At 37.8% G+C, this 23,459-nt stretch overlaps 1 protein-coding gene across 1 annotated transcript in view; it reads left to right on the top strand.

The window, feature by feature from the left end:
- Positions 1 to 23,459, top strand: part of LOC114054281 (zinc finger protein 704) — a 334,268-nt gene that overhangs the window by 253,286 nt on the left and 57,523 nt on the right. Inside the window, exons 3-4 of the mRNA XM_027877474.1 lie at positions 3,802 to 3,905; positions 16,181 to 16,413. Of these exons, the coding sequence (XP_027733275.1) occupies positions 3,802 to 3,905; positions 16,181 to 16,413 (337 nt within the window). The remainder of the gene's footprint in view (positions 1 to 3,801; positions 3,906 to 16,180; positions 16,414 to 23,459) is intronic.

Genomic DNA, 23,459 nt, shown 5'->3' with positions numbered 1-23,459 from the left:
CATCACATATTAAATAACAAATCTCCTTTCAATACAGGTGGCACAGTGGATAAAGTGCCAGGCCTCGAGTTGGAAAGTCTCCTCTTCCTGAGTTCACATCCGGCCTTAGACACTTCCTAACTCTGTGACCCTGGGCAAGTCATTCAACCCTGTTTGCCTCAGTTTTCTCATTTGTAAAATGATCTGGAGAAGGAAATGGCAAACCACTCCAGTATCTTTGCCAAAAAGACCTCAAATGGCGTCACAGAGAGTCAGACACGACTGAAAAATGACTGAACAACCACAACAGCAACAGCTGATTGTGTCCTAGTGTTGATTGGTTCCTGTGTAATGTTTCTTAAATCTCAGTTAGCCATAAACAATCTGGTATGAAGGATTGAGTGTTGGACTTGAAATGAGTTTGAAATTCAGCTCTCCCTCTTACGACCTGGGGGCTCTGGGCAAGTCACTGAAGCCAGGCCACAGTTTCCTCCTCTATAAAATTCTGGGATGGACCAGATGGTTTTTAAGCCCCTTTTAATTCTAAAGCCTCCTGCCCTCTACTCTAAGATAAGTTCTTTTGCATGAGATTCCAGTGGTACTGAGCCAAATGATTATATCACTAAGATGTATTTTTTGCCAATTTGAGAACTTATTTTTTTTCTTCCATAAACATCTCTATTGACTAGTTTTTAATTTGCTAAACCCTGTAACAAAATGTGATTTTAATACACTTCATTTAATGGGCAGAAAAATATTCTTTTTAAAAGGTATGACTGAATAACAATGTGACAATTTCAAGAGGTGAAGTTGTTTATTATTTAACCGCATTTATTCCAAAATTCTGGGACCATCCGAGAAAATTAACCTCATGCTTTAGATACAGTACTTAACGATGTTCAATTAATGAAAGAGATACCATTGCATTATGGCCTTCTAAATTACCTGAAAAGAATCTTAGGCCTTTAAGAAAATTGTAGTACATAATTGATTCAAAACTAGTTTCAAATTCCAGAAAAAATATTTAATGTAAATTGTAGTTTTGTCCTTTACATATAGTAGACTGCATGACATGGTGGAAAGGGTACTGAACCTGATGTCAAGAGTGCTTGGGGCTCAAAACCCAGTTCTGTGACTTTACTGTGCCTGAGGGACCTTATGCAAGCAATATTTGCCTTCTGTAGGCCTCAGTTTTCCTCATCTGTAAAAGTTAAGAGCTCTAAAGTCCCTTCCAGCTCTAAAGCCTATCACCTTGATCCAGATATTTAATAAATATTTGTTAAATTTAATTAAATTATTTCTCAATGACCCAGATAATTGGGAGGCCCTTTTCAGCAGTTACCAAGAGAATAGTAAATTCAAATCTGTGTTGTATGTCTTCATGTTTAATTATAAGTATTTGAAGGTGTAGCCACATCCAATCAGTAATTATATGGTAGTGTGTGTAATGAAATGAAAATGTTTTTACACTACTGCCTTGTATATATCTGAGAGAACAAACATAAAGGAAAATGAGATACATGCACGCGCTCACGCGCGCGCACACACACACACACACAAACTGCTACATCTTTAGGGAGATTTTACACATGTGGAAAGCTTTCTAAAATAATTACTAAAATAGTCACATATAATTCACATGAAGGAAGAAAAGAAATAAGCATTTATTAATCACCTATTATATGCCAGGCACTGTGCTTAACACTTTACAAATATTATCTCCTCTGATCCTTACAACAACCCTGGGAGGTAGGTAATAATAATAATAATAATAATAATAATAATAGCTAACATTTATATTAGTGCTTCCTATGTAACAGACACCATGCTAAACACTTTACAATTATTATCTCATTTGAGCCTCTCAACAGCCTTGCAAGGCAGGTACTATTATTCCCATTTTACAGATGAAAAAACTGAGAGAAACAGAGGTCAAGTGACTTACCAGGATCATATAGCTAATAAATGTTTAATTTTGGTTTGGAACTCAGGTCTTCCTGACTGTAGGCCCAGCGCTCTATCCCACTGTGCTACCTAACTTCTGTGATACATATATACGTATACATAAATATATATGTGTATGTATATATGTTTTATATTGTATTTATATGTGTGTATACACACATAAATATATGTTTATATATATTCATATTCTTTGGGATGGACAAAGGGACATTGACACTGATTATAATAATTTTGTACACAAACTTAATCAATATAATTTTTAAGGCCTTAATAATAAAATAGTTAACCTACCTGCCAAGTAAAGACTTCATTGGGAAGCTGAGAGCAACACAAGTTTAGGATATAAATTCCTTTGTAAAGTCTTACAGAGAAGGATCATGGAAGATTATGAACAATATTTCTCCATAAAACAGAAAGAAACATGGAGAACAAAACTACTTTAAAGAAGGTTTTGCAAAGGCTCAGCTAAGCAAAGTCATCCTGAGGGCATTTAAGAATGAAACTTAAAAAGGAGGAAAACAGACAAAAGATGGAAAAGACCTACAAAGTTATTGTTGGGTTTTTTTTTTAATCTAACACACTCTTTCATTATCAAGTACAGTGAAGCCTCCACACTTTTCTCCAACAGTTTCAAATGTCCTTATAGGGGAAATATAAAAGATATTGAAGAAAACAAGTATAGAAGAAGCATCTAAATGAGACCAACTATTCCCAGAAGAGATCTATGCTCAAAACAGCATGATTTTGAGGACACTGAGGGAATGATCTCAAAGCATATAAAAGAGGGATAATATACCAAAGGCATGGAAAAAGTCTTTGGCATTATTACTGCCCAAAAAAGTAACCAAGAAATGATCAATAACTATCTACCCATGTGCTGACTTCTCTTCTATATTAAATTTTTATGAAAATATTCTAAACAGCCAGTGAGAGCGTCATTGTTGGAACTGTTAGATGCAAACGGGCTTTCACAAGAAGTATTTCACATTATACCATATCATTACCACTACACAAATGACTAAAAAAATGTAGATCATCCTAGATCTTACCATGTTTATTTTGGTGGTTGGCATAAAAATTACTATAGAATCAAAGTTGCTAAATAGTTTCATGGTCATTGCTTCCATATATTGACTGATTTGTTGTAATTTTTGTGGTTTCTTGGGTTTGGGGGGGGGGGGGGTGCTGAGATCTTTTCCTTCTCTAAATCTGTTTGGTAGAATGTGAGCTCCTCGAAGATTTCAGACTATTTCATTTGTGTCTTTGTATCTCTAGGACTTAGTACAGTGAATAGCAGATAGTAGGTTCTTAATAAATGCTCATTAATAAATGGATGATTTCAGGTTAAATTCACTTTAAGCAGAATGATAAATTTTATCTGATCTGTCATTAATATAGAAGCCTCTTTTTCCACTGTACTATAAAATTCCTCTCTGAAATTATCTCAAGATTTCATTGCTTTTACAAATTATATAACATATCTATGAATTAAAGCTACATATGAAAAAGGTCACTATATTGTATATGTGGTTTGTTAATTTCATATTGCACTTTTCTCATTTTAATGTGTTGTTTTCTCAGCATTTGGCATGATTGAGACAGTTCCTGGTATACCATGTGATTTCAGCTTTCTGATATTAACCTCTTTAGTAGTCTAAACTGGAGTGGACAGTGATTCACAGTAGTCATTATACTAATCAAAAGACTATCATGTTGTTTTTCCATTCAGTCTAGCTGATTGACCAAATTTCGTGAACCAAAGCAGCCTCATCAGGCAGATAAATGATTGCAAAAGTGCTCTTTTTTTATGAGTGTGGTGCCCTCACCTGTGTTGTCTCATCCTTTGCTCTATCTTAGGAAATCTTCAGAAGAACTGGATATGGATAAAGTAACAGCAGCAATGGTACTAACCAGTTTGTCCACCAGCCCTTTGGTTCGAAGCCCTCCTGTGCGGCCAAATGGTAAGTGTGTGATCCTCAGGAAAATGTTGCTTTACAGTCATAGAGAATCTTGATGCTATGAGGGACCATAAAGGCAATCTAGTCCAGTCATACCCAGAAGCATGACTCCCCTCCAAAATAACTTTTACAAGTGGCCTTCTGGTCCCTGTGCTCACACAACTCCCGTGATAAGAAATTCATGTCATCATGGCGGCCCATTCCATTTTTTGGAGAACACTTAATTGTAAATAAATTTATTAACAAATTTATTAGAATTTGTTCTCTAATAAAATTTATTAAAGCACTTAGTTGTTAATAATTTTTTCTTTCATTTCTACCCAATAGTCCTATTTCTGTTCTCTTAAAAGTCACTAATGACCTTAGTTGCCAGATCCAATGGCTCTTTTACTTTTTTAGTGCTCATTCTGCTTGACTTCTCTGCAGCTTTTGAATCTGCTGACCACTCCCTCCTGTTGGATAGTCTCACTTCTGTTGGCTTCAGGGACATCACAACCTCCCAGTTCTCCTCCTTCTCTATGTAGGCAGTTTTGCCCCAAAAAAGCTTTGTTTAAACTAGTGCCTCATGTAGAATAAGTAAATAAGGAGACTTTGGCATTAAAAATAAAATAGCTATAGTTTTTCATGATTCAGAAACTATTCTTTGTCTCCTACTGCTTCTCATCTTCTTCCTAATCCCTTAATGAAAATCTTTCCCTCAGAGATCTGTCTTCAACCCTATGTTTTCTTTAGGCAGATTCATTCACTGTCATAGCTCTCAAATCCATAGCACTAACCCTGACTTCTCTTTTGAGCCACATCAGTCACTTAGCATTAATTAGGCACTTCCTATGTGCCCCACCCTGAGGATACAAAGGGAAGCAAACCCACATGCACACAAAAACACACCAAAAAAACAGCCTCTGAATTCCCTCAAGAGTTCCCAGTCTAATATGTCCAGATCAACACATTCAAAACCAAAATAATAATTTTTTCCTCTAAATTTGCTCCCCTTTCTGATTTACTATTTCTCTGCATGATACCACCATTTACACTGCATCCATATTTTAAGTATTTGAATTCTCTTGACTCTTTCTTCTCATTCACATCTCATATAGAATCAATTATGACATCATATTGATTCCACCTCTACAGTGTTGTTTGTAGCCATCTCTCTTCTTTATTTCCTTTGCCACAATCCCAATACAGGCCCTCATTAGTCTCTCCTGGAGTTTTATGAGCACTTCCCATCAGCTCTTCCAGCCTGCACTCTCCCCTGCTTTCAAACCACCGTTTATAACCACTGGCAAAATCATCTTTCTCCATACAACAGCCAAAAGCCTGGCATAGTACCATAGGACAATCAAATCATTTACTCTGGATACTAAACTTCTATACAGTAAGATACCAGTCACATTAAGTTTTTTGGCTGCCATGTCACAGTTCATTTATATTGAGTCTGCAGTCCACTAAAATCCCTGAGTCATTTTTACATAAACTGTGGTCTAGCCACATTTCCCTCATATAAGACTTGTGGTTGATTTTTTTTTTAAACCTAAGTGCAGGGTTTAGGATTGGTTCTTATTCATTTTCATATTATTAGATGTGGGCCCTCTTTCTAGCTTACTGGGAAATTATTTCATACCTCAGTGCTGTCTTTAAATATATTAGTCATCCTCTCTATCATATATAATTCAGCCAAAGTAACTCCCTCATTTAGGTCATCTGGGTACTAACTTACTACCTCCTCACTAGCCTCAGGTTTCAGGCCCTAATTCACACAAGATCACAGATTTAGAACCAGAAAGAGTCTTAGAAATCATCTAGTCCAGAGGTGTCAAAGTTACTGCCCGTGGCTACAAGCAACCTGAACTCCCTTGTGCAGCCCCAACCAGATTAAAATACAATTTGTTGTTGTTGAGTCATTTTCAATTATGTCCAACTCTCTGTGACCCCATTTGGGATTTTCTTGGCAAAGATATTGAGTGGTTTGTCATTTCCTTCTCCAGCTCATTTTATAGATGAGGAAACTGAGACAAACAGAGTTAAGTGACTTGCCCAGTGTCTGAGGTCAAATTCAGACTCGGGTCCTTCTGACTCTAGGGCCAGCACTCTATCCAGCTTCGCCACCTAGCTGCCCCAAAATATAATTAGAAAATGTTTTACAAAATAAATAAAAATATAACACAACATGGATAATGTTAACTTGTGGTTTTTCTAAGTCAATATGTAGCCTGCAGAGATCCATTCTACTTGAGTTTGACATAGTTGGTTGCTTCTACTCCTCTCATTTTACAGATGAGGAAACTGAGACCCAGTTAAATGGCTTGTGCAGTCACTTTGTCTTCTAAGGTTCTAAGAGGTATAAATTTAAACTCTAGTTCTCTGATGCCAAATCCAAAAATCACCCCTGCCTCTGTTATCTGTATTTGTTAAGTTCTTCTTGGTCTGAATATCATTTTCATTTTTAGGGAAGGCAGAACCAAATTAGGATTGACTAGTTTAACTTTCTCGGTCATCCATTATCACAATCCTATCTATTCCAGTTATCTGACCAATCCATTCTTTGTGGTTATTTTTCTGTTCCCCTCCCCCATGGAACCTGAAAAGTCTTTTCTGTCTTCCTTAGCTTTCAGAATCCTTAGACCATCCTGAGATTTAGACCTCCTGACACTTTTCCTAAGATACAGGTGCTAATCTTTCGTACTCTGTGTCAACAGGCAATCACAACATCATGGGACTTATTACAAGAGAACCAGGTTTATTACAAGAGAAATGAACATGCATGTGGAATCCAAAGAGTTCACAGTCCTTACAAAAATTTGCATGTTGATAACAGTACAGCAAAAGGAGGAGGAGAAAATAGGAAGGGATGTGGCATGGGGTGGGGGGGAGGTGCAGTAACCCCTCCCAAAGGGGAGGAGCAAGTGAATGCAGAAGTCGCATTCTTTTTCCTTGGGAACCGCTGGACTATGAAGATAGGAGGGTCCACTTATCTGCAAAGGATCCCAGCTGCACAAGCATTTTCCCAGCCTGGCACAGACTAGCTGGCGCCTGTCTTGCCTCCCAAAGACACACAGAGAATCCAGCTTGGGATGCAAACAACACAGTATGTCAGCTGAGGGGTAGGGCTTTGTCATTGACACATTCAGGGCCTCCTGCATACTCTGGGTTCAGTGTTTCTGGAAAATATGGCAACTCAAAAAGACAAGTTCAGGGGAGCCCTTTACAGCCCTTAACATGGTCTATCATTAATCATGTAATACCTAGCATTTATATAACTTTAATTTGCACAACAACCTTGAGGAATAGATGCTATTATTTTTTTTTTTTTGTCTAGGCAATGGGATTAAGTGACTTGCCCAGGGTCACACAGCTAGTAAGTGTTATGTGTCTGAGGCCATATTTGAACTCAGGTCCTCCTGAATCCAGGACCAGTACTCTATCCACTGTGCCACCTAGCTGCCCCAATAGGTGCTATTATTATCCTCTTGTTACAAACGAGGAAACTGAGGCTTAGAGCTGCCACATGACACATTCTGTAAGTGTCTGAGGCAGTATTTGAACTCGGGTCTTTCTTACTCTACATTCTATCCGCTGTGCCACCTAGCTGTCTTCCATTACCTGAAAGTGATTCAGTCTTTTATACATTTTACAGAGTTCTCTGAATAGCTCTGAAATTTGCTTTTTTAAAGTCTAGGGTATATTTTCCATATTTATCTATCATAAAATCTTTGGGGCAGCTAGGTGGTGCAGTGGATTGAACACCAACCCTGGATTCAGGAGGACCTGAGTTCAAATCTGGCCTCAGACCCATAACACTTACTAGCTATGTGACCTTGGGCAAGTCACTTAACCCCATTGCCTAGCCTAGCCTAAATGAATGAATGAATGAATAAATAAATAAAATCTTAGATAATGTAAGTCAACCCACCCCCATTCCTGTTTTTGCTGCTCCAGCCAAGTCAGTAAGCATTTGACTGTGCTAAGCTCTTAAGACTGTAGATATAAGCAGAAAGAAAGACAATCCGTGCCCTCAAAGAGATTACATTCTATTAAGGAAAGACAACACAGTAAAGGAAGGTGACAGGGGAAAGAGGGAAAGGTACCTCTAAGAAGGCATTGTAGACAACGTCTGAAGAGTCAGGAATGGGGCCTCAAGCCCAGATCTTCCCTGCAACATCTTTGTAGTTCACTGCTCCTAGTTTTGTCCTCTAGGGCTAAGCATCATCAATCTAAATCTCTCATTTGACCACCCTTCAAAGAAGACATCCTGGCCCTGCCACGTTCCATTTGTGTGTCCTTCTGAGCCTCAGTTTCTACATACTTTCCAGGGCCAGATCAGCTGGAGCTTGAGCTCGGGCATTCTCAGTAATCACAGATATCTGCAGGAACTTTCTCCTCTAGTCCTTGACCACAATCCTGGCCTCTGTGTGGCTACAAACAAGTAGCTGCCTCTCCTTCTTTTGAGTTTGTTCTTTCTTGATCTCAGGCGAATTGATCCTCCATTGTGGTGGTGTCCAGGACAGCAATTTCATGAACCAGTTAGTCCTTTCCTTATTGATCAGAATCAGGCCCAGCATAGCAGCTCCCCTCATTACTTCCTCTACCTTCTGAAATAGGAAAGTAACCAAAGGCAGGTCAAGAATTGTTGTCATTCCCTGCTTTTAGCAAAAAAAAAAAGACATGCAGTAGTTGTTGATAACTGAAGGTCCGTATCACAACCTCTCCACCAGCTTTTTGATAGGTGTATCACACAAGAGGTAAGACACCTATCTTTGTGTCTTCTTTTGCCACATATAAAGACTGTTCTTCACACAAGTAAAATGAGCACTTATACCTAAACTAAAATAGGAAATCAGTGCACAGCAATAGAGATGAAAGAGCTCCTGGTGTCAGCTACCTATTCTTCCTTGACCAGTCATATAGTTGTCCCTGTCACAACCCATACCTCTTGCCCTATAATCTGTCTCTGTAATATTTCCATTTTGCTGATTATCTGAAACTTGATTTTTCCCCTAGATCTACTAGGGGATTCATGACTCTATTGGCTATCCCTGTGACTTTTCAAACCAAAACCTTGGCCACTACTTCTCTATAAGTGTTGTCTCTCCCTTTAGTATCTAAGCTTCTTGAAAGCCAGGACTATTTTCACCTTATTTTTTGTATCTACAATGTTTGGCACTTAGTAAGTGCTGAATAAATGCCTTTTCATCCATTCATTCATATATGTCAGCTATTACTATGTATTATTTAGAGATTAGAGTGGCATGTCAAAAGAACCACCCTAGAGGTAGATTTTCTCTCAAGGTAATGTAATTTAGAATACAGTGAAGTTATTTTCCTTACAGTGTTTTATTTCCATTGTGGAAGGAAGGGAGGCACAGAGGCACTTTGCAACTCTTAACTGATGTGATCTTCACAACAACCCTGGGACATAAGTGCTGTTATTATCCCTATTTGACAGCTGAGGAAATTGAGGCAGGCAAAGGTTAAGTCATTTGCCCCAGGGTCACACAACTAATAAGTGTCTGAGGCTGTATTTGAATTCAAATTTTCCTAACTCTAAGCCCAGAGCTCTATCCACTAGAATTACCTAGAGAAGGGAAAAGAATTGATGATGAGAGGGATGGACAGAGATCAAAGAAAATTGTCTGTTCTCCTAGAGAACTGAAAATAACAAAGTTCATTATAGCTGTTGACATTTTTTTATTCTAGCCCCTGAATCAAACTTGTTAAAATTTTTAAACGTTAAGTAAGTTAACATATTATTAAACAAAACCCTACTAGCAATGAAAAAATCCACTCCTAAAAACTGCCCAATCCAGAAAAAAAGTAATGAGCATGGTTTGAACATTTACAAAGATGTTTGCAAACATTCGTATATTATAGGCATGAAGTTATGTTAAATCTGACCAACACCCAGGCAGTCCTGTCAAAAACATGCTATTTTCTAGTGAATAACAGCAGCCTTTTTGAGGTATTGTCAAAAGACCATGAGTTATTCTGTGCTATGAGTTGGTGGCTTCTATCTCATGATTTAGCATATGCTAGAGGAGACTTGACCAATTTCCACAGTACTAATGGTAGTAAAACATGACATGTTTTTGATGTAAACACTACCCTCTCTGTTTATAGCATGGCATTTCTCATTTAAATAACTTGGAAGGTGGGCATTCTGTTTGACTTTCTTATCTTACAAAAGAGCTCTTCGGCAGTAACATATTTAAAGCACACAAGCTATTCCAGAAACACAGGGCTACAGAACGCTTTTGAGTTCATCAGGAAGAAAGGGATTATAACATAAATAAAGGATTCCATTTTTCATCCTTGTCATTATGTCTGAAGTCCTTTGCTATTTTTTATTGAGAACAGTTCTAATATTTCTTTGATGCTAAAAGAGTAGAATTACAATAGGCATTTTTCTTAAAGCTGAATGTTATTTGCTTCCTTAGAGTAAACATTTGTTCATACAATTATAAAGAAAGTAATTTGATGTTCAATTAGGCAAAAAAAACCTGCTCAATTAATAAATTGCCTGATTCTGTGATTTAATCTGTAACAGGAAATAAAGCCATTTATAGTAAATGAAGGTTTATTTCTTCCAATAATAAAAGATTTGCTTCAGGATTGGTGATAACTTATTCTCCATGAACTCATTTAATCAATTGTGATCAATCTCGTTTAGTCAGAATTTGTTCTTTGAAAAGGTGAAGGGTTAAGAACATAACAACCAGCAAAATCGTTAGCAAATACTTTATTTGCTCCTTTTTGAGAAAAGGAAAGGCTCCCACTAAAGAATACCATAAGTCCACTCTTTTATCAGAAGGATAGTTCATTAGTTTGATTTTCTGAATAAATTATGTTTCTAAATGAAATGTAGTCCACAAACAAGTAACGGATAGATTATAAGTCCTTGGCATTATGTGACTTGACCAGCAATGTAATGAAAATTGCTTCTCAAAAATTATTCATGCTTTCAGTGAATAAATTATCACAAAATTAATAACTTTTGTTTTGAAAATATACATTGTATTAGATTTGTCTCATAAGGATACCAGAATCACCAAGTCTCAGAATTGAAAAGGATTTCATATATTTATTAAGCGCATGGACCTTACCCTCCTCTACAGTGTACCCAGAAAGTTGCTTTTGCCCAAACAACAATGACAGCAAACATTAATTAAGCTCTTATTATGTTTGAGGCCAAGCGCAACTAGGTGGTGAAGTACTCAGAAAGATTCATCTTCATGAGTTCAGATTTGGCCTCAGACACTTACTAATTGTGTGACCCTGGGCAAGTCACTTAACCCTATTTGCCTTAGTTTCCTCGTATGTAAAATGAACTGGAGAAGGAAATGGCAAACCACTCCAGTATCTTTGCCAAAAAAAAAAAAAAAAGCCAAAACAAAATAGGATCATGAAGTCAGACACTACTGAAACAACTCAACAGCAACAGTATTCGAGGCATTTTTAGGTGCTTGGGATACAAAGAGAACATGAAAAATAGTCTCTGCCTTCAAGGAACAGACATTTAGGATAACTTAGGAGGTAGAGAACTCTTCTACTAGAGGAAATCGGGCCAGAACAGTTTCCCATAGGAGGTGGTGACTGAGGTGAACTTTGAAGGTAGTTAATGATTCAGAGAAGCAGAGACGGAGGGCATATCCATTTCCTTTTCACATTGCAACAGCTTTTATTGTTAGCAAGTGTTTACCTACATCGACCCTAATTTGTCTCCTTGAACTTTCAGCCCACGGTTCCTACAGCTTTCTTCCCTCTTCCACGTGACAGCCCTGCATATTCTTTAATATAGCTGTCATTTTCTCCCCACCCCGTTGTCTACTCTTCACCAAGCTAAACACCCCAACTTCCTACAGCTGATCCTCACATGACATAAAGTTGAGACCCTTCACCCTCTTGCTTGGCTTCCTCCGGACACCCCTGGGCTTACGGTTCTCTCTCCGAGGTTGCCTCTAGCTCCAGAGCTGTGGTCCTCTGTTTTTTGTTTTTCCCTAAAATGCGGCGCCTAGAATGGAATGATAGTGCTGTAGGTGTGGTCTTATCGAGGCAGAGCAGAGTGGAACTGTCGCTTCCCTAATCCTAGAGATGCCCCAGTTCGCTCCGTGCAACCTAAGATTGGATTAATTCTTCTTCACCGCCATAATCATGCTGTTAAATGATACTGTGTCTGCTGTCCACTAAAACCCCCAGATTTATTTCAGACAAACTTCTTTCTAGCTATACCTCCCCTATCTTGTAGTTTGTAAAGCTGTTTTTTTTTTTAACCCAAGTATAAGGCTTTACGTTTATCCCTGTTAAATATCATCTTCTTAGATTTGACCCATCATTCAGATTTGTCAAGATCCTTTTAATTCTGACTCTGTCATCCAGTGAGTTAGCAACCCCTTCCAACTTTATGCATCTGCAAATTTAATAAATATATGATCTCTTCCTTTATTCAACTCATTCATAAAATGGTTAAACAACACAGGGCCAAGCACAGAACCCTAAGCAATTCTGCTAGAAACCTCCTTCCAGGCTGACATAGGACCATTAATGACTGCTCCTGGGATCTGAGTTAAATGAAAATTCAACCAGTCTTAAATATACTACGTGATGCTATTGTCTAGCTCTTATCTCTCCATCTTGTTCACAAGAATAAAATAAACAGAATAAACACCTTGTTCAATGCTTTCTAAATCCAGGCAACTATATGCACTTTATTCCCCTGATATATCAATTTAGTAACCCTGACAAAGAAAGAATGACCTGTGAGCTGCTCTTAATGAAGTTGTGCTGGCTCCTTTTTCTTTTCTAAATGTTTACTTATCATCTCTTTAATAATATATCCTGGAATTTTTCCAGAAAATGAAGTCAAGCTCATTGACCATTTTGCAGATTTTTTTTTCCTCTTCCTATTTTTGAGATTCAGGACATTTGCTCCCACTTAAAAGCTACGTTGTATGAAATGAAGTCTACTTAAAATACATAAAAATTGCATAGATATGTAACACTTCATAGCAAATACAGCACTAACCAGTCATTATTTATATTTTGTTAACATTAGCAAAGCTTAACATGAATGACCAAAGATAACAAGAAGAAATGAATAACTAAAATGGATAACACCTGACATTTAAAACTACAGGCTTTATTTCTACCTAACCTGGCCTTTTTCCCTGACCAAGTTGAGGAATATGCCAGAAGTCGATATCAAATAAAAATGAGTATAAAATGCTTTTTACTAAGAGTGCTAATCTATAATTTGTCATCATTTCATCAACTATATAATACTAATGTTAATATTTCTCAATGAGGAATTACTAGGGCTCCCCCCTCTGTGTTAAAAATAACTTTAAGTCATTAAATGTGTTATTCAGCACAGGGAAATAAAAAGAAAATGTAGGCAGCTAGGTGATGCAGTGGATAAAGCTCCAGTCTTGGAGTCAGGAGGACCTGAGTTCAAATCTGGCCTTAGACACTTGATACTTACTAGCTGTGTGACCCTGGGCAAGTCACTTAACCCCGATTGTCTCACCAAAAAGCAAAAAAAAAAAAAAGAAAAGAAATTAAGAAAATGTATGTACATATTTATGAAAGCTAAGTGATTGACTAATGTTGAGTAACATTGAAGACATATTAGCCAGATCACCTTTCCCTAGGTTAGCAAAAATAACTCATTAAAACTGTTCACTTTGTATAGCACTTTGATAATAACGATTCTTATTCAGGGATTGGTTGGATCAGATGGCTACTGAGGTCCCTTCCTGCTTTGAGATGCTGTGATTATGTGAATTTGTCCATAATTTTCCAGTATTTCAGTATTCCAATGGAATATGAATCCATAAACGCCTTTTCCAATGCTTTCTAAATCCAGGCAACTACATCTGCCTTGTTTCCTTGATATACCAGTGTAGTGACGCTGACAAAGAAAGAATGACAAAATAAATCTGTCATCTCAGTAATGTGGGAATTCCCTCCAGTGATGCAGATTGCAGCCTATCATGCCTGCCCATCCTGCATAATTCTCACTCACGCCCCGTCATTAGGGCAAATCAGAAATATAGGACCTGCATTCAAATACCAGGTCTGCCATTGGTTTACAGAGGTTCCCAAATTTATTTGGTCTATTGTTCCCTTTTAAAAAAAAATTACTCAGCCTCTCCCCCCCAAAAAATCTACTTTCTTTAACCCTTTAACCTTTTTGAAATTTGCATCATTTCAAAAAATATGTAAAATATTTTTAAATGATGCATCTTAAATTTAATAATTTATTATAAATTTGTGGGTTTTTCCTGCATCAAAATTTTGATGACATAATATTGCGTCATGTAACCATATAGTATTGTATTGTAAACAAGCCATCAAACATACATATTCCTGCTGATACATGCCGTCTTCCCGACAATGCGTGACATGCTTGCCTGCCGACACTTGCTTGTTAAGACCTGTTGGCGGACTTGGCCACAGATGGTTTGTTTATAACTTGCATTTTGTGTGTTTATTTGGAAAATAATGTAATCACTATGACTTTAACTCTGTTACTCAACAGATAAAACATGCATGAATGGTTTTTCAAATTTTTCTTATCTTCTTTCCGTATGCTTCCACCACCCCCTTAATTTTATTCAATGCCTCCCAGTTGCACCCAAGGCTACTACCACCCTCCTGGATCATTCCAGTGCCCTCCAGGGGGCGTTTTGCCCACTTTGGGAGCCTCTCACTACATGTGTGACTTTGGACAAATTGCTTAATATCTCTGGACCTCAGTTTTTACATCTAGTAAAAAAAAAAAAAAAGAATAGAACTACACTATCCATAAGGTCTCTTCCAACACTTGACCACCCTATTGCCCAGACTCGTCATCTAACTTTTCCTTCTTTCCACATCTGTTGCATACTGCCATTAAAATATCCCTTCCAGATATTCAAGAGTTTATCCTCATCAAAATGCTCTCCCCAAAGCTTTTTCATTTTGACTCCTGGTGTTCCCAACATGAATGTAGCTCCTTCATATACAGTCTACTCCATTCCTCCTTTTTTCTTTTCTGTTTCTTTTAAATTTACTTATATATGTACTTTTTTACATAGACTATTGAATGTTAAAATAATCATAGCCAGCATTTATAGAATACTTTAAGATTTGAAAAATACTTTACACATATTATCTTCTTTGATTCTCACAACAACATTGTTAGATAAGTGCTATTATCCCCATTTGACAGATGAGAAAACTGAGGTTTAGAGAGGTCAAGTGATTTGCCCAGGGTCATACAGCTAGTAAGTATCTGAGGCAGGAGTCAAACTCAGGTTTTCCTGACTATCCACCGTGCTTTATTTGTTGTTCAGTTGTTTTTAGTCTTATCAAATTCTTTGTGACCCATTTGGGGTTTTCTTGGCAAAGATACAGGAGTAGTTTGTCATTTCCTTCTCCAGCCCATCTGACAGATAAGGAAACTGAGGCAAACAGAGTTAAGTGACTTGCCCAAGGTCACACAACTAATAAGTGTCTGAGGTCAGATTTGAACTCTGGAAAAATGAGTCTTTCTGACTTCAGGCCCAGGGCTCTGTGCATTATGGCGCCACCTAGCTTCCAATCCATTGTGCTACTAGCTGCCTAATATTAGATTCTTGAGGGCAAGGACTGTTTCATTTTTGTCTTTATATAATTAGCACCTGTCTTAATAAATATTTGTTGAATTAAATTGAAATGTTGAATCCTTTGAAATTAGCATCATCTCCATTTTACAGATGAAGAAATCAAGGCTCAGACTTACCCATGGTTATAGGCCTAGGATTCAAACCTAAGTACTCTAGCCAGTGTTTCTTGATAACTGTCAGTCAGTTTATAGTATTTCCCTCATGAATAGAAAGGTGAAATAAAGCATCAAAGTTGCTTGTATTTTTTTCTATGTGTTCTCCTCCAAGTTCAGCCTTGGCTTTGAGATTAGCAGCTTATTTTATATGAGAAGTCAGACCTAAAGGCTTTGCTCTGTTATCTAGCCCGATTTCACAGCTCTTCAACGGTTAGTCCTAGACAAAGCTAAATGAACATTTATTTAAAATTACGAAGAGATGATAAGCTCTTGAGTCCGACCCTAGCATGTTTGGGATGGGGATGTGTAAATAGAGTTCTGAACCTTGCCATTACCACTTCATGCCAATCATTTAACACAATATCCACAATTGAACAAAATCAGAGGCAGGGTGCCCAGAGTAAAGAATTCTCATTTCTGACACTTGGTGGACCTTGGTGTAAAGAAACATGTATTTATCCATCGATGTGTTTGTAAACAGAGGGCCTCAGCGGATCTTGGAAAGAAGGGGGATTCGTGCCTTCAAGTACAAGCAGCAGTGGGTACTGGAGCTGGAGTGCCCCCAGCGATCAGTCCAACCCGTCCACCCCGTCTCCACCCCTGTCGGCCGATAGCTTCAAGCCCTTCCGAACGCCCGCTCAGCCAGATGACGGCATTGATGAGACAGAAGCAAGCAACCTTCTCTTTGATGAGCCCATTCCCAGGAAAAGAAAGGTTTGTCCAGCCTCCAGTTACACAATTTTTGTGTTCTTGGTTTCATGAATAGGCTTTACATTTCAGAGCAGTCTTTTTCATCCTTAAAGCCAGTTGTCTGTCCTGCCTCAAATTCTACCATTGTGAAATGTTTCACTTTAAACAAAAGTTGAGTTGATTCTTTAAGATAAAATCTTTTTGAGCAATCTTTATAGTGCCTACTACTCAAAATGCCAAATAATACAAGGATGGTCTTTTTTTTTTAATTTTATATTTTCAGATTAGTTTTGTTCTGAATCTGACACGAGAAAGGTGAGATCATTTGCTTTCAATAATTTATAATTGGGAAACAAAATTGACTTCATTAGCTCACCTTCTAAGATGTTTCAAAGCAAAAGCCAGTATCTTGCAATGTAGCATCAGCAATTAACTGATTCAATAATATTTTTCATTAAGAAATTTAGGAGTTTTTTTTTTAATTTTACTGTGATTATTTACAAATATCTTTGTTATTTTATCAGAGCAGTGAAACAATTTTTTAATATTTGGTAACATGACTTAAGATGCCCATCAAGATGACTAAAAGTAAATCCAAATTAAAGAACATTATTGTCCTATTGAGGATTTTTCTATATTTATAACTTGGTACTGCTAAACCTCTTTTTTTTTATTAGTTCCTTTGATATTCTAGACTTTTTGTTCTTCCAAATGAATTCCATTATTATTTTTTCTAATTCAGTAAAATAATAATAAATTAAAAATAAAATAAATTAAAATTTTTTAAAAAGAACTTGATACTGGAATTTGTAGATGGATGTTTCATAGCCAATCTTTGTTACTAAAGCTTTGTTGTCTTGTCCCTTCAAACTCATTTTTATCCAAATATCTCTAATGAGCTCTAGTACAAAGAAAATTATAATTAGAAAGGCCTAAGATTATAAGTGGACACCAATTATCTTACATACACTCTATGGAGAAAGACTAATAATCAACTAATTGTGTGTTATACATTATTATATGGACTCCATGACTTCTTTTAAACAAATCTTTGATGGTTCTAAAGGCTACACTGAATAGATGAATACATTATGTATGTCTAACACTGCTAAGCAGATTAATTTTCCGTGTATACTTATCCACCATTGCAGTGAGCTTTGGAGGATGTATTCCATCCTCAGGTCTGCTTCAACTTACTCTGTGCCTTCTCTAAAAAACAATTCCATCGACTGTAAAAATGGAGTTAATAATACAACTGTGTTTCTTGACCTTATCAGATTTGATGTGCAACACACATGTGGACTTCACATTAAGAAAACCTGATATGTGAAAATCTGGATTTAAACAACAACAAAAAAGAATTTGCTTTATAAAAAGCTTTACAGCAAGATATTTTTAAATAGCAAGCTTCCTGGTACATTTAAAATTAACCTATTTTGCAAAAATATAATTTACTCGCAATTTTCTACTTATAAAAAGTAGAGCTATATTGAAGTATATCTTTCTTTGAAAGAAAGCTGCTGTGCAGATATAAAAATGATATCATTCCTGGATTTTGAAAGATGATCTGTATTAGCAGCATTATACATAATTATATACCAAGTAAAATTCAAAGCAAAGTCCTGAGCTTTACAGCGAATAAATTATTTATTTATTCTAGCTCCTCTCAACAAGGAAAACAAAGAGATGGCATCAATCCAACATTTTCTTCCCTGCCTCTCTCTTAACATAACAAGATATGTTTTACATAGTGGGATGAAAAGGGACTCTTCCTAGGAAGAAGGTAAAAAAACAAGATGTTTCTTCTTGCTTCTTAGTGACTTCTCCCTTGACTCAGACCCTGGCTGGCCCCTGGGAAACACTCAGGAGCAGTGTAATGTATAATGCAGCTTAAATTAGCTAATTATGTAACCTGAGCCAATTGATTATTTTGTAACCCAAGTTATTGACCCTTGAGTCCTTAAACTGGCCTTGGTAAGAGAAAGGGAGTAATAGTGATAATTATCAAGTTGAAGAAAGGACTCTGAAAAAGATGGAAAAATAAAGTTGTTTTTAGGAGGGCAGAGTGAAACCTTTCCCCACTTGCACTACCCCACCCCACCTATTTCCATTTAAATTCTGTTCATTTTTTTTCTCATCATTAACATAATGGGTACACAGCACTGAGTCAATATTAATTGATTGATCTGGAAGGTGGTTTGGGCTTTCTTTTACAATTTTAATTATACCTATCATTATTAATGTTGTTGTGTGCCTGTTAGGTTTAAGAAAAAAATCTTAACAATTCTGTAGACCAGGGGTTCTTAACCTTTATTGTGTCCTAATTACACTATATTTTTTAAAAAGTTCACAAATCCCGGGTTAAGAACTGCTATAGAGGATAAATCTTAGTACATTTTTGTTACATGTATGTGTATGTTTCAAGGACTCAAGATTTCACATCACTCCCCCCCACACACACACACAGAGTCTAACACTTCTAAGACTTTGTAGATGGTCTTAAAGAGTTGTTGTGGCTAAAAAAAAAATCCCCATCACCTTAATAATGAGGATGGTCCCTGACAACAAACATACAGCTCGTTTCTGGTCTTGTATTTTAAGCTTTTCCAGCTTTGTAAGATCTACTAGAGTTTTAGATCCAGAATCATAGTATTTCAGAGCCTAGAAGAGATCTCCACTACAGCAGGGGGTTCCTAACTTGGGGTCCATGAACCACAAGGACAAGTTTCAGGAAGTTCATGAACTTGAATGGGTAAAAAAAAAATCCATCTTTATTTCAGTGTAATTGATTTCTTTTGTAACCCTAGGTATTTTATTTTATGCATTTAAAAACATGATTCTGAGAAGGGATTCATATACTTCACCAGACTACCAAAGGGGACCATGGCACTGAAAAGATTAAGAACTCCTGCCCTACTAGAATCCCTCCTATACTATGTGGTCATTCAGCTTCTGCTCGAAGCCCTCCAAGGAGGGGCACTCACTAGCTTCTGAGGTGACCTATTCCCGCTGTGAAAAAGTTCTATTTGTTAGGAAGCTTCTTCCAACATCAAGCCTGCCTGGCTCATTGAGAATGAGGGTCATCTCATTGCCACTAGGAGGCACTGATGCTTCATGTTCTTCATTCTAAAGGATGCTACCACTGGTGATGAGCCCCAGCTTCACTAGATAGCTTGGTGAGACAGAAGGGCCTGCTCCTTGCCAAAACCTCCTTTCTGACTGGTCACATAAAACACTGCCTTTTAGTTTGTGGCTGTAGTCACTGTAGATAGAATCTGACTATGTCTGCACAGTAAACTGATTCTCAATTCAATTTGGAGTGATTAATTACTTTATGATTTGTAGGATTTAATGTTAGCCCATTGCTTGGCACATAGTAGACACTTAATAAATGCTTGATTATTATCATGGAAAAGTTACGTAGGCCTTCACACTAAATGTCTGTATAATGCATAATGAACTATATATAGGTTGTGCCATATTTAGGTCTATATACATATATACATGTATATATACACACATACACAGACATACACATGGACACACATGTATTGTTTGCTGCTGAACGTCTTGTCTCTTAAAGTAGGTTGTTCCCATTTCAAGATGGGGAACCATACATTTTCCTTTTTTGCATCCTACATAGTACCAAGTACAATGTAGAAAACAGCCAGAATGTAACAGATTATATAATTTTAGAATTAAACCCTATGAGGAAATTGGGACACTGTAGGGATGGCAAGGGAAGAGCCAAACAGGTCACTGCATCTCAGAGTTGCCTCAAAGGCATCTAGTCCACCCCCTAAACGAAAAGGAATTCCTCCTATATTATCCTCAACAAGTAGTCATCCAACTTCTGTATGTACAGGAAGCATGGAAAAGTTTCCTCCACGGCTTTTATTGCTTTGGGAACAGCTGGAGAGATGAACAGTGATTATATTTCTGTGAGGTTATTTGGGGGTGGTAGGAAGGAGGCCAGTTGCTGATGTATGTCAAGATGGGTGATCAGCCTTGACGCTAAAAGAATAAAATCTTGGTAGGGAATTGGCTTGGAGACAGGGAATGTGTATTGGAAGGGTGAGTACATTACTGGGTGTGAGAAGATAGAGTTCAGGGAAATAGAGAGGCTGAAGGCCAATGGCAGTTCACCAGTGTTTGCCTTGGTTTTCATTTCCTGGTCATCATTGTGATTTGTTGAAGTTGTTTATGGATTTCTCTTGGGCAGGATTCATGGCTTGTTGTTCTAATACCCTTATACAATACAAACCAGTGTGGGAGCAAGTAATGATGATAGCTGTTGGAACTAATCTGTTCCCATGATGTTTCTTTGAATCACATCTGCTAAGCTTTTCCCCAGTTCCACCCCAAGAATAGGCTATCGCCACACTGGTGGCAGCAGACAGGCATTTCTAAAGTGGGTTAATGACTACCCACAGCCACTCCTAAAAACCTCTGGGAGAAAAATAAGTTGACCCAGGAATTCAAGAAGATTGATTTCCCCAGCAAAGCAAATAGGCATTTCCAATAAGTATCCTTCCCACCCCTGCCCCAATGTTTTGCTGCAAAAATTGAACACAAAGGTTACCAACAAAACCAGCTGAGAACTAAGGACTGAGCATCTCACTTCTAATACGGATTAAGGGCCAGTAGAATTTGACCAATAGAGTGGGCAAAGTATTTTTCTTTCCGTTATGGGCATGTGACTGCTAAATATACAAAGAAAGTGAATTGGTCTCCATCCTGTAGGAAGGGAAAAAATGTCTCTCAACCATTCAGGTTATGAGAAAGAATAAAGTATTCCATTAAAAAAAAAAAGTAAGAAGGACTTTATAGAAGGAAAAAAAAATTGAAAGAAGCTATAGGAATACCAGCCTGTGTCAGGAAGTTGGATGGTGGGAGAAAGTTACACACAGGAAAAAAGGATTAAGGACCACTGAGCACTTGGAGTTACATAATAAGCATAGGGCTCTTTCTTTTAAGGAAGGAGTAAGGTCCTCCAAGGTGAAAAGCAGCTTCTTATACTCTACAGCTGATACTATGAATCCATAGGTATCATCAGGAATGTAATGATACAGTAAAAGTCAAAGGAAGAGCTAGGCATGATGGCTCATGCCTGAAATCTCTACAAATGGGGGAGCTAAGTGGTTCAGGGGGAGCTAGGTGGCGCAGTGGATGGAGTGCTGGGCCTGGAGTCAGGAAGACTCTTCGTGAGTTCAACTCTGGCCTCAGATACTTACTAGCTGTGTGACCCTGGGCAAGTCCCTTAACCCTATTTGCCTCAGTTCCTCCTCCATAAAATGAGCTTGAGAAAGAAATGACAAACCACTTTAGTATCTTTGCTAAGAAAACCCCAAATGGGGGTCACAAAGAGTCAGAAATGACTGAACAGCAACTGAGGCTGGTGGATCACTTGTACTCAACTCAGTAGTTCTAAGCTGCAGTTGGGTTAAGACAGCTGAGTCTGGCATTAATACAGTGAGCCTCTAGGAGTAGGGGGGCCACCTGGCTGCCTGAGAAGTGGCCAAGCCATCCCCGGTTGGAAAAACAGAGCAGGTTAAAGCTTTCATGATGATCAATATTGGCTCAGGCCTATGAATGGTTGTTGTCCTTCAAGCCTGGGTGAGATAGGGAGACTTGATCTTCCTGTGCCCCCAAAAACAATCAAAGGAAGAAGAAATTGAATATTAGTAGTTGATGACAGCCTGTTAAGGGGTCCTAAAATAGGTATTTGTTGATGTGACACTAACATTAGAAAGGCCTGCTGTCTTCTTGAGGCATGTATCCAGATGTTATCAGGACTTTCCTAAAGTTTTTCAAGTCTGACGAACACCACCCACTACTCATGATTCATAAAGGGATAAATTATACTCCAGAAGAAACTGAAAGTTACTAGAGATTATAAAGTACTCAGCAAGAATCTGAAGATATTAAAGCTAGAGATGGTGTTTTCATCACTAATGCTCAGTGAAAGCAGGAGTTTCTGAAAAGAAAATCAAATTTGGGTATCCCCAAATCAGCTAATTAAGAAAATGGTATCTATAAATAGGATTTGAATTTCTGGGACATGGCTTGAAATACAGGAATGAGGGTCTCTAGGCCTGAGATTGGGGTGCATTTAATGAGGCCTTGTATTTGTCCCAAGTGTCAGAAATCTGGGCAAAAGGACTTTAAACTGAAAAGGAAGGAGTGGCAAGAACGCTGCCTTTGTGCCAAGCATTTGCGAAGATAATTACTCCATATGCTTGAAACTGGAGATTTCTAAAACTTTTGTCCTTGCATATGGACAGTTTTCCAGTTGCCTTGGTGGAAGTGTAGGAGTACTTCAGAAGACTCGTTTCCTGATCTTCAGCGAAAAGAGCAGCCCTTCAACCACTTTCTCCACATTATCCAGAATTGTAGGTGAAGGAGGTTTGAAAACACACCTTCAGACAAGGAGCAGCCACAAGCCATCCTCCTCGGGATGCGCCATCCACCGTGATAGTAGCTTAAATTTACAGAAACTACACCGTAAAGCACTTTTCCTCACAGCAGCTCTGGTAAACAAAGCAGTACAAGTTTTATACCCATTGCACCAACAATGAAAACTGAACCAGAAAAAAATGTTAAGTGGCTTACTTAGAGGTAGGAACTCTAACCCAGGTCTTCTGACTCCAAATCGGTCCTCTACACCAGTGGTGTCAAATAGGAACAGATGCCTACGGACTACGTGTTGACTTGTTGCTAATTCGTTTTCAGTCATGTCCGACTCTTCGTGACTCCATTTGGGATTTTCTTGGCAGAGATAGTGGAGTGGTTTGTCATTTTCTTCTCCAACTCATTTTACAGATGAAGAAACTGAGGCAAACAGGGTTAAGTGACTTTACCATGGTCACACAGCTACTAAGTGTCTGAGGCCAGATTTGAACTCAGGAGGATGAGTCTTCCTGACTGTAGGCCTCATTCTCTATCCACTGAGCCACCTAGCTGCCCACATACTGACTTAGAAAACCACAAATTAACATTATCCATGTTGTATTGTGTTTTTATGTATTTCGTTAAACACTTGCCAATTACATTTTTATCTGGATGGGACC

This window comes from Vombatus ursinus, unplaced genomic scaffold (assembly GCF_900497805.2).
Source record: "Vombatus ursinus unplaced genomic scaffold, bare-nosed wombat genome assembly UNPS02014812.1, whole genome shotgun sequence".
In the NCBI taxonomy this organism is placed as follows: Eukaryota; Metazoa; Chordata; class Mammalia; order Diprotodontia; family Vombatidae; genus Vombatus; species Vombatus ursinus.
Note: the sequence above shows the minus strand (reverse complement) of the source record. Positions and strands in the feature narration are given on the sequence as shown.